This window comes from Rhinolophus ferrumequinum, unplaced genomic scaffold, assembly GCF_004115265.2.
Source record: "Rhinolophus ferrumequinum isolate MPI-CBG mRhiFer1 unplaced genomic scaffold, mRhiFer1_v1.p scaffold_84_arrow_ctg1, whole genome shotgun sequence".
NCBI classification, from domain to species: Eukaryota; Metazoa; Chordata; class Mammalia; order Chiroptera; family Rhinolophidae; genus Rhinolophus; species Rhinolophus ferrumequinum.
In genome coordinates this window covers 820057-837137 of record NW_022680440.1, presented here as the reverse complement: position 1 = coordinate 837137, position 17081 = coordinate 820057, and the positions used below count along the sequence as shown (strand labels likewise).

General features: G+C 37.2%; 1 protein-coding gene across 4 annotated transcripts in view; it reads left to right on the top strand.

The window, feature by feature from the left end:
• WDR33 (WD repeat domain 33) overlaps positions 1–17081 on the top strand; it is a 103559-nt gene that overhangs the window by 71970 nt on the left and 14508 nt on the right. For 3 of the 4 annotated variants that reach the window (XM_033102321.1, XM_033102319.1, XM_033102320.1), the window contains exons 8-15: positions 12727–12853; positions 13944–14098; positions 14196–14274; positions 14615–14725; positions 15088–15182; positions 15396–15482; positions 15703–15842; positions 16476–16628. In XM_033102321.1, the coding sequence (XP_032958212.1) occupies positions 12727–12853; positions 13944–14098; positions 14196–14274; positions 14615–14725; positions 15088–15182; positions 15396–15482; positions 15703–15842; positions 16476–16628 (947 nt within the window). Of the gene's footprint in view, positions 1–4673; positions 4878–12726; positions 12854–13943; positions 14099–14195; positions 14275–14614; positions 14726–15087; positions 15183–15395; positions 15483–15702; positions 15843–16475; positions 16629–17081 lie in introns of those variants that run through there. The other variant, XM_033102322.1, reaches the window with a different exon arrangement.

Genomic DNA, 17081 nt, shown 5'->3' with positions numbered 1-17081 from the left:
GTTCAACGCTCGCACTCTAACCAACTGAGCCATCCGGCCGCCCCCCCATAATTCTTTGATGGTGATTTTGTGCTTTTGGAAGGGGCTCGTATGCATCCCTTCACTTACTACTACAATCGTGCTTTCTTCCAAGACGTAGTTCCCTTTCCACATTAGTGACCTTGAAACGATTTCCCTTCTCTTCTGGTTTTCTTCCTACTGCTATCATTTTTCCGTTTCTTAAGAAATACTATGTATTTAAGCTTTTAATCATGCATTTGAGGCTTACGGTATTCCATGACTGGGGGATTTAGAGGTAAGTGATCAAGTAAAATAGCTGGAAGATAAACTTGAGTTAAACCTAGTATTTGACCTGTAAGTTTTTCCCCTCAGAAATGAGTTAGTGTTTAAAAATTAGAGTAAATGTATAGAGAATCATCAACATTTACTCCATAGATATAAAAGGAAGTGATTGGTATTATCTCAGCATTGGAGACTGCATTTTAATCTAGTGGAATCTATAGTTACATCAAAGGATCATCTGTTTTTCTTAGTTACTTAAAAACATAGTCAAAATAATGAAGGCAATGATGGTTCCCTTTTTAGATTTCCAGTTCTGAGAGATACACAGCACTAGATCAAGTCTAATACTTGGAGTGGAGGTTGGTTATTAGAACCCAGTGTTCTTTTCTCAGGGGTCATTTGAAAAGAAATTAAGCAAAGTCTTAAAAAGTTTCACTTTGGGAATGTACCCTCAAAGTGAGCCATTTTCTGCCTTCCAATATTCTGTTCATAGTAGTAACAGCTCTTGCTGGGTACCTAACTATGAAAAGACCTATCCCCAGATGAGTTTTTTCAGAGTAGAGATTGGATCCAAATAAGAGCTTTTATTTATTGTTCAAAATGTATGCTAGGCATGATGCTAAGTGCTTCACTTAATTCTTAAGACAACCCAGTCATTGAGTAGTCTTCATTTTACACATGAAAATATTAAGGCTTAGCAAGAGTCAAGTACATTACATAACTGGTAAGTGACATCTGAGGTTTAAACAGATCGGGTTTACTCCAAATTTACTGTTAACCATTGTGTAATATATCAGCACTAAGCATAGTACCTCCATGAATTAAATGATGTTTAACATACCCTTTCCTTGATTCCAAGTACAAGTGTTTGAACATTGTATCTGTGCTCTTATTGGAGAAAGCTCATCTCATCTCTTGGTTATTTCTTCCTATCAGAGCGAAGTATAGCAGATTGTATGTGGAAATGACAAGTTTCGTGATTCACTCTTGGTACTGCTGTACTGCTCAGTGTGGGGGGCAGAATGAAACATAGATTGCCCTAAGAAGACAATTGTGGTTTTTAATACTATGTGTAATTTTCTCTCTGGGCTTTTCATTCATTCATTCACTCGATAAAGTAAAAGAAGAGGCAGATTTTAAATACCGCCACAAGGGAATACTGGTATTCTTCATAATACATTTCATTTGAACTGTATAATATGTTTGGATTTTCACGTTTCCTAACAAGCATTACTTGGTTTTAACATTTCTAAAATGGCAAAGGTTTTTCTTAGGTCTAGGCAAAAATTTTTTTAAATTACTGTGTCTTCATTTCATGCTTACATGAGGCTTTGGCTGGATAGAGAATTCTAGCTTCAGTTTTTTTTCCCCACTTTAGGAGTTGTCAGGAGTTGGTTCCACTGTCTTCTTGTGCCACAGTTTTGACAAGTTTTATGGTAGTTTGGAATGTCCCTCAAATGGATTTATCTGATGTTTTTCTCGTGATTGTTTTGTTTTTATGGGATTTGGGGACGAAAATCACAGAGGTAAAGTGCCCTTTTCATCACATCAGAAGAAGGGTGAATATTATCAACATGACTTGATGTTGACGTTGATCACCAGGTTAAGGCAGGTGTGAATCAGAGTTCTCCGGGGTAAGGATGCTCTCCTCCCGCACCCCGCCTTTTCCTGGAAGGCAGGCATGATGCCCACCCACACTTAGGAGTGGGGACTTATGTTCTACGTCTTTGAGGGGGACTAACTACATAAGTTATTTGGAATTATTGTGCATTAGAGTCAACTCTTATCCCCCTCTTATTTATTTATTCATTCAGTTATTTGTATCACTGTGAGCTTACTTTATTGGAATGTTTTTACTATGATGGAAACTAGGTAATATAACAAGATCCAGTTGAGGTTTTCTGTTATCTTATTCTTTGAAACAGAAATGGAGATAATTATCAAGGTCCAATTGGAGTGTAATGCCATCTCAGGTTACTCATTTATAGAAAAATTTGTAGTCATGGCCAGAAATTATGCAGTCTGCTGGGGACCATGTGCTAGTTACCCACCCCTAAGCAGTATTTAGGGGTTCAAATAATCCTGGTCTGATACAGGTAGATCTCCATATCTTTGCCATTGTTAGTTCTTTCCCCAAGAGGTGAGAAGTGGACAGAATCACAGGGAGGCACACTTACCAACAACGTGCAACTACACCCCAGAAGATTCTGGCAAAGCTCAGAGACTCAAAGTACAGATGATGCTGTGTGTGCCTCTGATGACCGTTGTCATCTTTGGCCGGGATCATTTGTTGCTTTTCTGTATCTCGACGTTCAACTTTAAAAAAACTGTCTTTAATCTGGTGAACCACTGAAGGTGAAGCACTTTACTTTTTTACCTCGTTTTCAGAAGGAAGATCTATGCTAGAAGTACCCTAAAGTATCATTTAAAATATCTCTTGTTTTCCTTTTTGGCTCTGCTTTTTCTTGTTTATGAAGGGGTTTCAGCCATGGCTGCTGCTCACTGTTTGCCAGGGCATCTGTTGGCCCTACTAACTCTCATCTGAATGGAGCATAGGCACTACTGCTCTGTCTGGCAGTCGGTATTGGCAGGCTTCTGCCATTCTTTCAAAGATTTGTTTGGGTTTTTACATAGTCCTTCTAGTTTCTCAAATGATGACTGTATACTTTTCTTCATCCTTCAAGGGAATGCTATACCATTGGGATATTACTGTTGAACTATGAACATGTGCAGAAACACTTACTAGAGAGCCTCTGACTATCTGATCACACACACACACCCGGATGCACCTTCTGTGATGAAGGACTTTGCAGCTGGTTTCTGCATTGTGTGTGGGACACCAAGTGTCTCCCATCCCAGACAAGTGGCTGACGTGCTTCGTAATACTGGTGCTTAATACCGCACAATTGGAGAGTACAGTGGCAATGAGGTTGAAAGAATATTTGGTGGTTGTATTCCTTCCCTTTAAGCTTCTTTGACGAATAGTCTCCAAAATACTCTTGTATTTTTTTTCTTTGAATACTTTACTTTTTTTTTTACAAAGCCAACAAAGGGGAATTTGCTGGTTGGCATTAAACATGCTGCAAAGTTGCTGTTTTCTGGTTATTGTAACTGAAGAATATAGAGGATTGACTCACATTCTATACACTCAGGCAGTGTTTTGGGGAGGAAAAATAATATAGATTTTCCTATTGGATCAGTCATCTCTGGGTTGTTTTTCTCGCTTTCATATGCCTCAAGATTTTTCTAAGTATAATCTTTAAACTTGACTTAAATGGAAATTGTACTTTGCTCTGTTCCCCCCACCTTATTGTGTAAGTTTAACAGCAGTCTGACACGTAAGTTTCAGCAAAATTTATGCCTATATATGTTTTTATTGGACTCAGAAGTTATATATTTAATCATATTCATAAAAATATTTTCACTTTGATGCCGGTAGTTATATGGCATTAATCTTATGAGATTAATTTCAATTTCTAGCCTACTTGATAATTTCTTTTAGGTCAGCCTTTGTTGGTCTTCCCTGTAAATACATGATATAAATAAAAGCCATTTTACTTGCATATGCAAGTTAAATGTATGATTTAGGTAGGAGATTGGCAAATTTATGATATATCTGCCTCCTTATTCCATTTGAGTTTTTATGTTTGTATTTTGGGTGCTTTTCTGACACCATGCATTTCACCATTTTTTATAATCCAATAAACACTTTTCTGCTGCTACTCAGTTGTGAAGTCCTTACATTTTGCCATACTTCTTATTTTTTAAAAACAAGTTCACATTATAGGTACGGTTAAAGGTCCCTTTATGTGTCCCTACCCAATGCTCTTCCTCTCCATCCTCAGAGGTGTCCACTCTCCTGAATTTAGGTTCTTCATTGCCAGATAACACAATAAGCTAGCATTTCAGATTTCCCAGAGTGGTCTTCTGAGGGACTTGTAAGTGCTCTGAGAAAAAAGGCTTGTGGTCAGATTCTCCCCTACAGATTTGTGATCCGTATGGAAAGCACTGAAGGCTCTCAGACACGGAAAGAACCTTGTCAGTTTAAGGAATTCAGCATTGTCCAACTCTGTGACCACAGAATTCCCTCCCTCACGATTCTCTGCACTGTTGTTGCTTGGAACGTATTTTGTGAACACATTGGTGTACTCTTTAAAGAATTGACTTTCCACTTAATTTTACAGATTTTTACTAATGTAACTTTGTAGATTTAGATGACAAAGATACTAATAGTAATCACTTCCAGTTGATGTTGACTGTTGGATCAAGTTTAAAATCATTTTATAAAAAAGGAAGGTAAAATGCTAATAAATTGCGTATTCAATGACCAGCGTACAAGTTACTTTACGTTCCGTAACTTTTTCATTCTTGCGTTTGCTGACCTGTTGCAGAGTCTGGCCGTGGACCTTGGCGACGGACTCTTTGCCTTCAACTGATCTGTTACATTTTATGTTCTTGTGGCTGGAAGGAGCCTGAGTTTGTTATCAATGTTTTACACATTTTCTTGAATAACAGTTTTTCAACTGTTAATGCTGTACGAGATGGTACTTGAATTCTTTGTTTGCTTTTTTTCTTCCTGTGTTAGAAAATCGTGGTGCTTTTTGTACTTTATGTATAAAAGAATTTTTTCTTCCGACTTGTTCATATAATGGTCTGATCCAGAAAAAATAAAATGGGAAAATGGACACTATTTCTGATCTTCAAATAAAACTATATATTGGTTTTCAGACTGTTTACCGAGCCTTGGGGTCAAATACATTGTCTCAAGGCAGGCTATTTACGTATGGGATGACAGGTCCCTTAGGATCTGGTGAGGCTGTGCAGGAGAGAGAAGGTTCTGGACAAATGCTCAGGGGCACAGAGTTTACATACAATTTCACAGAAGCCAGGGAAAATCCTTCTATAAGGGAAAAATTCAGAAACAGACCGTCTTCCCTTAGTGGCTTCTGTCCTTCAGTACACACAGCTTATGGTTCTGAGAGGAAATAATCAACAAGGAACGCTCCACTTTCTACAAAAGTAAGTCTAGAACTGTTCACCAAATATCTGATTACTAATCCATCAATCCTTAGAATTGTAGGGTGTGGTAAGGAGTCTGCACTGTACTTTTAGGATCTCCTTTGGAAAAACACATTAGGTATTTTTTCATTAGGAAAAATCTGCATTCTGCACCTTGCTCTTTCAGGCATAGTAACGTAACTTTTTTTTTTTTTTTTTTTTAAGATTTTGTTTTTTTGTGGAGAAAGATCTCTGAAGCCTGTATTAGTTTTGTTAGCTTAATTTCAATCTTTATTCAGAAAATTTTTATTCTCAATGTTAACTTTCTTTAAAGTTATTGTACGTGGACTGTGTGTTCTACAAATACTTCCCTGGTGTTTATTCCTCACTTTGTTTGATCACATTTTAGCACCCCATAATAGGAGCCCCATAAATGTTGTGCACACTTATTTTGAATTAATGAATGAGTGAAAGGAAATAAACGGACCTGTGAAAGAATGATCAAGTGGAATAAATAAAATTTGTTTCCCTCCTACCTCCCATTAGGTGTAAATTCTAATGCACAATTAACGATTGCGTTTTGCAAATAATTATGATTTAATAAACAGTTCTGGTGTGTCACACACAGGTTAATCCACACGCAGTGCCACCTGTCTCCAGGAGATGCTAATTCTGTCACTTGCATTTTGCTAGGACCCTGAGGAAATGTTTAGCTAAGGAAGTTCATTCCCTCAAGACCTCACCTCTGAAAGTAACCCACTATGTGGTTAGATTAATTTGAAATGTCTTTGGATGGACTTAAGTCATGGTTGCCACACTCCTTTATTCTTTTTTTTCTTTTTAATTAAAGTTTATCGGGGTGACAATTATTAGTCAAGTTACATAGGTTTCAGGTGTATAATTCCTTGATATATCATCTATATGTCACATTGTGTGTTCACCACCCAGGGTCAGTTCTTCCCACACCTTTATTCTTACAGGATGCTGGTCCTCAGAAGCAATGCGATTACTTTTCAAGTGGTTAAAAGAAGTACTTCTTAGTTACATATTTATTTTTAGATTTGATCCCTAATTTTTTCATTACATAGTTCTGAAAGATGGAAAGGGTATGCAGAAGTTTGTCTTCTACAAACTCCTCAGTTACATTTGGCAAAGTGCAAGTTGATTGATGAGTGAAACAGAACAAAAGGAACTCTTTTGCCACTTGGTTTGGATGTTACAGGTTAGTGAGGATGATAGGAACGGGAAAAAGAAAACCTGGGCCACCTCTGGCCGCTGACTTTAGGCCTCAGTGCCTCCTATGTAACAGTTATAGGCCAGGGTAACTTTACAGGACGTCCTTAGCTTTAGTGTCAGTTGAAGATAATTTTGTTGTTATTGTGTAACAGATAGTGAATAATAGTAATATGATTATGGGACTTTAAGGAGAAGCTTTTCTTTAAAATGTCTGTAGTCGAAATCCGTCATGTCCAAAGGGCTTTTTGTGATGATGGAAATATTCTATATCTCTGCTGTACACTATGCTAGCCACTAGTCACATGTGGTTGTTGAGCACATGACATGTCGCTAGTTTGAGGAACCTATTTTTTTTTTAACTTTAATTAAAACAATTTAAATAGCCACATGTGGCTAATAGCTACTGTATTAGACAGTGCAAGTTAAATTCTTAAGTATAAGTATTCAAAGGAAATTCCACATGGATTTAGTACAACAATCTTGTTTGTTATATTTGCAACTAGAGTCTCTTCATTTTAGAACTTGGCAATTGAACCTTCAAGTCTCAATACTGCAGTTTTTCTTCAAGCACATCCTCTGTTTCTAGTTGCAGTCAAGTATGGATAAGGCCTTTCCCAAGAGTCCCGGGGTCTTTCCTTGGTAACCATGTGCCTACGTCTGGCTTCCTTACAGCTCTGCCATCCTGCTGAGGATTATATGTGCTTCTTCGTCAGCCTATAGATACTGTCTGTCCCCGACAGGGCTGTTCCTGTGGTAGGCCTTGTAGGAGCAGGTTTGGTGTGGAGAGTTTTTTTGTTTTTTTTTTTTTTTTAAAGATTTTATTGGGGAAGAGGAACAGGACTTTATTGAGGAACAGTGTACTTCCAGGACTTTTTTCCAAGTCAAGTTGTTGTCCTTTCAGTCTTAGTTGTGGAGGGCACAGCTCAGCTCCAGGTCCAGTTGCCGTTGCTAGTTGCAGGGGGGGGCAGCCCGCCATCCCTTGTGGGAGTTGAACCTGCTACCTTGTGGTTGAGAACCCGTGCTCCAACCAGCTGAGCCGTCCGGGAGCTCAGGGGCAGCTCAGCTCAAGGTGCCATGTTCAATCTTAGTTGCAGGGGGCGCTGCCCACCATCCCTTGCGGGACTCGAGGAGTTGAACCAGCATCCTTGTGGTTGAGAGCCCACTGGCCCATGTGGGAATCGAACCGGCAGCCTTCGGAGTTAGGAGCACGGAGCTCTAACCGCCTGAGCCACCGGGCCGTTAGAGCTTCATATTTTTTATGAGCTTGTTTCTGGAAAGTTTATTTAGATGCCACTTTTAATACTTGGTCTTTCATTGGCAGGAAAGTCTTAGTCCTGAAATCTTGAGCCATTAACAAGATGGTTTTAGTTCTAAAATATCTAGGTCATGATAGGTAAGAACAGTTGTCACTTGAATGAATTTTTCATTAAATCTATGTTAATTGCTTCAGCATTGCAAATACTACATTCTTGAAATTTCCATGTTTGGGCATCACAAAGAACTTTTATCCTTAAATTCTGGACCTTTGAAATGATAAAAATTAGTGTAGAGGCATTCTTTAGGTTGAAATTGATATAAACCGTGTGTTAGGGACTTAATCATTTTTCTATGAGATAATAATTTATATATATTGTTTATATATGGCATGCCAGCTCACAAAACCCGTAATAATCCTTGGAACTTAATTTAGCCATATTGAGCCCGGAACTGTCAATGATAAAAATACATCCCACTGAGGCTTTGAAGCACATCTTTTTGGCACCACATACACTGATTGCTTCTGTATTGGCAAACAAAGGCACTAATTGATATCAGTCATTCTCATGAGTTTTGAATAGAGGGAAGCCAAAGTTTTCCATCAAGTAAAATAATAAAAGCACATGTCAAAAACTTCAAGTAGTACAGAAAAATAAATGTCTTCTTATTCCCATACCATTTTCTTCACCCTAAAAAATCAGCTTAAGTTTTCTTTTTTTTTTTTTTACAAATGGGACTAAATTTCACTTTGCTTTTCTGCTTATAATTTTTCAAAATGAGTCATTGAGGTATAATTTACATATGGTTGCATTCACCCTTTTTAGGTATACAGTTCTATGAGTTTTAACAAATACAGAGGGTGCCAAAAAAATGTATACACATTTTAAGAAAGGAAAAAACTATTAAAATTGTAATATATACCGATAACGAAGGATACAAGTCACGTTTGACTTCTGCAATTACAAGAGGTGCTCAAAGTGGTTACCATCAGCGTCCAGATACTTCTGATGACGGCAAACTACTGCTTGAGCAACGTTGACCAAAGTGTCCACTTGTATACGTTTTTTTGGCACCCCTGGCATATACACCATCATCAAGATATAATTTCAATCTCTCTAAAAAGTCCCTTTTCTCTGCCCTTTTCTCTGTTTTTGTAACCAGCACCATAATCAAGATTTCCATCACCCCCAAAAGCTCCCTCTGTCTGCCTCAGTTTTAACAGCTGTACTGAATTCAACTATATAGATTTACCTTAATTTTTCTAAATCACCCCCCATTGATTCATCATTAGGTTGTTTCCAGTCTTGCAATTCAAAGAAGGAGTAGTAACTGTCTTTGTACATAAATCTTGGTGTGTTTTTACAGTTACAGACAGAGGGTAAATTCCTAGTAGAGGAATTATAGAATGAAAGACTATGAATATTTAACATTTTGGTGGATGTGACTAAATGGCCTCCCCAAAAGGTTGCACTAATTTATTTTCCAACCAATTATGGGTGAGAATGTCTATTACTCTTATTAACACTGGGTGTCGCCAAATTTAATTTTTGCCAATTTGATCAAGAGAATATTACCTAGCAAAGTAACTTGCATTCAGTGGTGGTTTTTCCTCTTTTAAAAAACATAAAAAAGTTCACATGCAAAAAAATCTAATCCATGTTGTTAATGGTTAAAACCACAACATAACAGGAAAGGTGAATAGCAGAACTTTACCTTTGTTTTCACTATCCCAATACAATTTTCATTTCCTGCTTATCTGTATCTACATTTTTGTAATTATACCTGTACATTTTAATCATTCTAATACTATATGCATAGTTTGTGCATGTATTATTTTGTTTGCTTTTTAAAAGTTAAGTTACTTTCCTGAGTTGTTTTGTTGTTCCCAGGATCTTCATCTTAATAATTACATGTTTCTTCTATTATTTTTTGGGTATGGTATTGTTAGTTAATTTTACATTCCACTTCTAAAATTTGTTTATACTTTTTTACAATTATGAACAAGACTCAAATACCATCTTTTAAATATAAAAGTGTTTTAAAAATCTTTAAAATTATTTTCTTAGGAAAATAATTTTCTTCTAGTCTGATTCTTCTGGATCTAAATATATCGGCATTGACGTGAGAGGGTAGAATTTTATCGTTTCAAATAGTGTTTGTTACGTCTTTGGGAATTCAGTAACTTTTTCTCTGAAGAAGGAAGCAGTTGTTTATCAACTTCTATGCCAGCTTAATCTTTATTTTTCCTCTTTTTCATTTTTTTAAAATTTATTTTTAATTGTAGTTGACATACATTAAATGAATTTCATGTATGCAACATAGTGATTAGGCATTTGTATACCTTGCGAAGTGATCACACCAGTAAGCTTAGTACACATCTGACACCATGCAGTTATTATGATATTAACTCTATTCCCTCCCTATGCTGAACATTACATCCTCGTGACTATTTTTATAGCTGGCAGTTCATACTTGTTAATCCCCTTCACCTTTTTCGCTCATCCCCTCACCGCCCTTTTATCTGGTGACCATCAGTTTGTTCTCTGTATCTGAGTTTTATTCTGTTTTGTTTGTTTGTTTTTTAAATTCTCTATATAAGTGAAATTGTATAGTATTTATCTTTCTCTGTCTTATTTCTCTTAATACTCTCTAGGTCCATCCAGCCTCTTTTTTATTTCTTAATAAAATTATAAAAATATTATATGCTACTTACAAAGATTTCATACCCACTTTCTAGAGGTAATCCACTGTTGTTTAGTAAATTTTTTTCTCAATAGGTTATTCGCATGTTTAAATATTTTAAAATGACCAAACAATGTACAGTGAAGACTCCTTACCCATGTCCTCTCACTACCCAATTTCCCTTTTTGGAGGCTATTAATATCATCAGATTCTTGTGTATTTTTTAAGACATATTTTATGTATTTTTGAGCAAATATGTGTGCTCTGTGTCAGTGTATGTCTCAGCTACAAGTGTTAGCATGCTGAACATACTTTTTGCACATATTTTCTTAGATAACTTTATTTATTTTTTTAAAGTAGATAATACATGCACATAGTTCAAAAATAAAATAATGTAAAGGCTTGAATAGGCCCCCTCCTATCCCAGTTCCCTGTCTGCTATGTACCATCCTTCAGTGAGTCTTTATGCATTATAGAAGCAATAGGAGGGTATATATTTTTGTTTTCTTTTCCTCTTGTAATACTTATTTAGACTAACCTTTCACATCTGATAAGGCAGTATAGGATAGGTGTGACTCTTAGACTAACCGTTCACATCTGATAAGGCACATACATCATACCAAAATTTATTTTGTAATTTGTTTTCTATTCAAGGGCATTTAAAAATAAACTGTATCACTAAACATCCTGGTAGACAAATCTTTTTGGACATCCATTATTTTCCTGTGGTAAATTCTGAGACATAGGCTTGGAGGAGCTATAATTTCACACTTTTTTTGTTTTTAATTTTTTATTGGGGAAGTGTGTGTTTTTCCAGGACCCATCAGATCCAAGTTAAGTCGTTTTTTTTTTTTTTTTTTTTTTTTAAATCTAGTTGTGGAGGGTTCACTGGCCCATGTGGGAATCGAACCGGTGATCTTGGTGTTATGAGCACCGCTCTCTAACCAACTGAGCCAATTGTCCACCCGTTTTTCATGCTTTTGGTACACATTGCCAAACTGTTCCCCATATAGTTGATGTCTCCCTGCGTGCCTGCCAGCACAAGGTACTTAGATAAGTCAGTCCATGCCCATGTGACATGCGAATCACTCCGTTCCTAATTGGTGCAAATTCACTTTCCAACGCCTCCTTCTCTCTTCCCTATTTTTCTGTTCTTCTAATATCCTTCTTCCTTCCCACCTCAAACTTCACAGAAGCTGGATTTGATGCAATTTAGAGAAGGAGTAGTTTCATATGCTCTTTACCTCACTCTTCACCTTACTTTTTTTTCTTAATTTTTAATTTTTAATTTTATTTTATTATTTTTTTAATTTATTGGGGTGAGTCACCTTACTTCTTAGTGCATTTTTCTGTATAAAATATTCCTGGGGCTCTTTTTGTACAGCACCCCATTTTTTCAAACATTTCTTTCAGTTCTATAGGTTCTGATTTTCACTTTTGTGATTTTTAGTACCAGTTAATCTATTACATTTGTGATGTGACCTCCTGCTCTAGCACCGTGGTTAATAGAACTCTGGAATCTTGTAGAGCAGGCTCAGATGCCAGCCACTGTTCTGGGTGACTAGTTTAGGCGTGTGCAACATGTTATCCAATCCCTCCAATCCTCCTGTCTCTTCACTTGTGAAATGGTGATGATAATACTTTCCTTAGGATTTTGTCAAGGTTTCAAGAGGTGATGCTTACAAGTGCTCAACACTTCACCTAACATACAGTAATTACTCAGTAGGGTGTCTTCTGTTTTCATCTCATCTGACATGGGTGAACAAAGCAGGGATTATTTTTGTCATTCTGCTTTTGAGTAAATGGGATCAGAAAGATGGAATACTCTTCCTGTTATCACATCTAGAAAGTGGTAGTGTCTGAACCTGAATTTAGGACTTCTGATCTTAAGGACTACTAAAGTGAATGACAAGAATCATGACTAATAATTAGTATGATACAGGAACAGCATGAACAGTTTAGGAAGCTTTATATACGGCGGCTTGAGAGGTGCAGCTCCAGTAAGCCTTAACTAGCCTGCCAGCAAGTGGGCGAGATGAGTTTGGTTCCAGAAGAGGAATGGTTCCTGCGCGTCTGGGCATCGAAAGCGAGATTGCTATATGTCCCTAAGGCTTCCAGACACGAAGCCCAGAGTCTTGTAAAAGTTTAAGATGTTGAGCACTAGGATCAAAAACATTTGACAGGTTTCTCTACTTTTGGTTTAAATTAGAATGGAGTCTGCTTTAACTATACATGACTGATTAGGTTTTTATCTTAACTTGTTTCCGACAGGGCATGGTGCTGATGTGAAATGTGTAGACTGGCATCCAACAAAAGGGTTAGTTGTTTCAGGAAGTAAAGATAGTCAACAGCCAATCAAGTTCTGGGATCCCAAGACTGGGCAGAGTCTTGCAACACTGTAAGTGATAGGAACCCCGCCTTGGTCCCTAAACAAAGCGAAACAAACCTGCCTGTGTTCTTTAACATTTAGCTTTCTCTCCTTTCATGTATTCCTGAGAAAGCAGTGTAGACAACAGATGGACTTGTATCTATAAGCCTTCTTATTAATTAAATATGATCTGTCTCTGAATTTGCAATGAAGTAAGGCTTGATTTTTGTTCTGCCATATATGTCTGAATTTAATTTGGGTACCACAGAGGTGGGCGGTGGGGAGGAGGGTGAGGTAGTATGACTATTCTCAACACCTTTCGGCACTGTACGGAGTCGATATGTTTGCCACTCACTAGACAGATAGCCCAGCTTTCTCCATCTCACTACATCTATAGAGATGCTTTCCCCCCATTTTTAAATCAGTCTCCCCCGCCTTTTTTTTGGTCTGAGGTGCTTACTTGTGATTCAGCTACATAATAAAATTTTCTGTTTGCATTATCTGTAAACATTCACAGTGATACAAATACGTTGTTAATGTTTTTTTGACCAAACAGCTATACCCCAGTCCTTCTGATTGGGAAGCTACACAGAATGAGCTGGTTGGAGCCAGGCTGCCGTGCTGCACACCTCCAATGGCTGCGGCCAACTCAAATGCCTCAGGAATGGTGTTCCTGAGAGACATGCATTGTGCAGGCCTCATCACTGTCTCGAGTTCACATAAACCCTCAAACTACCCTGTGTCCTTTTTTATGCTTAGTCGTAATGAGAGGAGCTTCATTGAATTTTTAAAGTTTAATGAGCTTTATTGAATAGTAATTTATGTATTCAAGTGCTTCCTGTGCTTCACAGATAAACTTTTCTCTCCAATTGAAGCTCTGCTTTTTAATTGGTTAAAGAAAGCAATGCTTAGGTAACGGACATTGTTTCTGTCATTGACCTGTTTCTTTCAAATGTACGTTTAACTGTGGTCCTGTAATGTTACTACTTCATGCTTTATTACCTCTAGGCTAACCCTCTTGCCATCTTGACCCATGTGCCTTTCAACAAAAATGGCTGCTATATCAATTTAGACTTGTTTTGAATTCTGAAAGATGGTTTTCTTGGTACTTTGTTTCTAGTCATGCCCATAAAAACACAGTGATGGAAGTGAAATTAAATCTCAATGGCAATTGGCTACTCACAGCATCACGTGACCATCTCTGTAAACTTTTTGACATTCGCAACCTGAAAGAAGAGCTTCAAGTCTTCCGAGGTCATAAGAAAGAAGCCACAGGTCAGTGGCAGTCAGATAGACTTCTCATTTTGACTACTGCCTGCTAATTTTCTGAGGTCCTAATAATTTTGTCTTTCCCCATGTTTTTGTTTTACAGCTGTGGCCTGGCATCCTGTTCACGAAGGACTTTTTGCCAGTGGAGGGTCTGATGGCTCTTTGTTATTCTGGCATGTTGGGTATGTAACACTTATTATATAAAGAAGTATATTTTATGAAGAGAGCACCTGAAAGTATAAAATATGGTAATGTTTGTATTTTTTCTGAGTGTTCATATGTCCTGTATCAGAGACTTCTTACATTCTTGAAGCATTTTCCTCTCTGAAGTGCTCTTTGGCTAAAAGAATATATTACTGATGACAAATCAGTACTCATGAAACATGTGGACTTGACCAGATTCAAAGTAATAGGCTTTGGTAGCTGTGTTACACTAGAAAAAAATGTCTCTTTCTCTCTCTCTCTTTTTTTTTTTTTTGGTAACTTTTGTGAGAAAGACTTTTTTCTGTGGTGCTGTTACAGGGTAGAAAAAGAGGTGGGTGGGATGGAGATGGCCCACGAAGGGATGATCTGGAGTCTGGCTTGGCACCCTCTTGGGCATATTCTCTGCTCCGGCTCCAACGACCACACCAGGTAAGCATTATAGAAAGTAATGAGGAATGACTGTATTCATAGAGCAGAGGGAAATAAATACATATTTTTATTGGTAGATCAATGTATTCATGTGTATTCTATCTTATTTTTAGGAACATTTTTGTAGTGGTTTATAAATACATATATCACAAGAAGGAGATTGGGTATTGGATATGACTTTGTTATTCAAATTCTGTTTTGCCTTCGGATTTTAAAAAATCTTTCTACATTTTAAATTTTTAGAGGAAAAGCATTGTAAAACTATTGTGTTTACCAGGGGACTGCTTAGTACTGTTATGTCCCAGAAATACACTGAAACCATTTTCCCGCCCTTCCCCATTCAATTACTTTTATGTTGACAGCAAATTCTGGACCCGAAACCGGCCAGGTGATAAAATGCGAGATCGATATAATTTAAACCTATTACCAGGAATGTCTGAAGATGGAGTAGAATATGGTGAGGCTCTTACACATTTATCCTTCTTGGAAACCTGATATTCTGTTATAAAAGTGTTAGTATTGAAAAGATTTTACAAAACGAATTTTAGTTTTATAGTTTATTAATTTGTAAATCACCAGCAATAGGTTTCATTTTTATAAAGGTGTTAATTGTATTGAGCCACTACATTTATAAAATTTCTATTGACAATGGATGTATTCTTATATATAGATGACCTTGAACCTAATAGCCTGGCAGTAATTCCAGGGATGGGAATCCCGGAGCAACTCAAATTAGCCATGGAACAAGAGCAGATGGGTAAGAGTTGTACCTATAAATTTCATTTTTGTAGATCTGTTTCTTATCTTCATGATATTAAATTATTTTGAAAACGCCAAAATGATTTATGTTGAGAAATGTTGATATGAGTGATGTAAGCTGCATAACATTTAAAATCTGTTCTTCTAAAATGTGTTTATTGGTGAAGTAGCCACTTTCTTTTCATTTTCTTGCTAACTACTTATCTTTATGATTACAGGGAAAGATGAATCAAATGAAATTGAAATGACAATTCCAGGTTTAGATTGGGGGATGGAGGAAGTGATGCAAAAGGATCAGAAAAAAGTGCCTCAGAAGAAAGTTCCTTATGCAAAACCCATTCCTGCTCAGTTCCAACAGGTGAGTAACTAAGGTGGCCCCAGCTCATCGTGCACTGTGAGAGTCTGCTTGGTGAGACTAACTGAAGTTCAGAGATGCATTTCTCGGATTCTCTCATCTCTTGAAAGTATTTCTGTCCAATCAACTCTTCTGGAACATTCTTTACATATTTCAGACGTTCTTAAACATAGTTCCCATCTGTTGCTTTGCAGTCAGTGCTGAGTTTGTCATGAGTCTTTTCTAGATCTTCTTTTGTTCTCACCTCCTTACTGTCATCCACATTATCAGAGGAAGGTGAAAAAAGGCATGGACAGAGAGAGTGTCTTTTCTACACTGTCTGTCTTCTGTATTATCTGTCCCTTCAACACGAAGTATGTGCCCTTTTGAAGAGGCAGGCAAGCTTCACATTCTTAGTAACATGCAAAATCTTACAGCTTTTATCAGTTTAATAATTTCTATCCCATAATGTGCTTGCCTAATTCCATTCCTGTGTATGATATAAGAATTAGCATTAGAAATAAAGATAATATACCAGGTGAGCCAACTTGTATTTGGCAAGTTGGAATGAGGCAATGATATTATAGAATGGTTTTCTCATTCTGTCATTATAATTTACACACTTAGGTATATTTTAATATTCTCTTCTTTCCCAAGGCTTGGATGCAAAATAAGGTTCCAATTCCTGCCCCAAACGAGGTACTGAATGACAGAAAAGAGGACATTAAATTGGAAGAGAAGAAAAAAACACAAGCAGAAATTGAGCAAGAAATGGCCACATTACAGTACACTAACCCACAGCTTCTGGAGGTATTTGTGAAGCTCTTCAGGGGGTTCCAGCTGATCTCAGAAAGTAGTGGTAGCATTTTTTACTGATAGGCTTGGAGGAGAGGGGATGGGACTCTCAGACGGGTCTGAAGAACACCAGCATTTCGTATTGCTACATTAGGAAGCTAGTTTCTAACCAGATCAGTCAAGCAGTGAGTGGACCAAAGTTAAACATACATTTTTAAAAGAAAAGATAAAGCCAACATTTTTTAAATTTGGATTCACTTATTGTTCCACAGATAAAAACTCTTATCCCTCAGTTCTAGAGCAGGTAGTTTGTTATTTTTCCTATCTTTGACAGCAAGGATGAGAAAACACCAGTAAATTATTGGGCTTTCCCTGATCAAGATGGATATAAATAAACCTGACTGCTGTTTCCTAGCACCTAAAAAGAGGCAGTCTGGAGTGAATGTTGAAGCTTGAGTACTCTCAGAA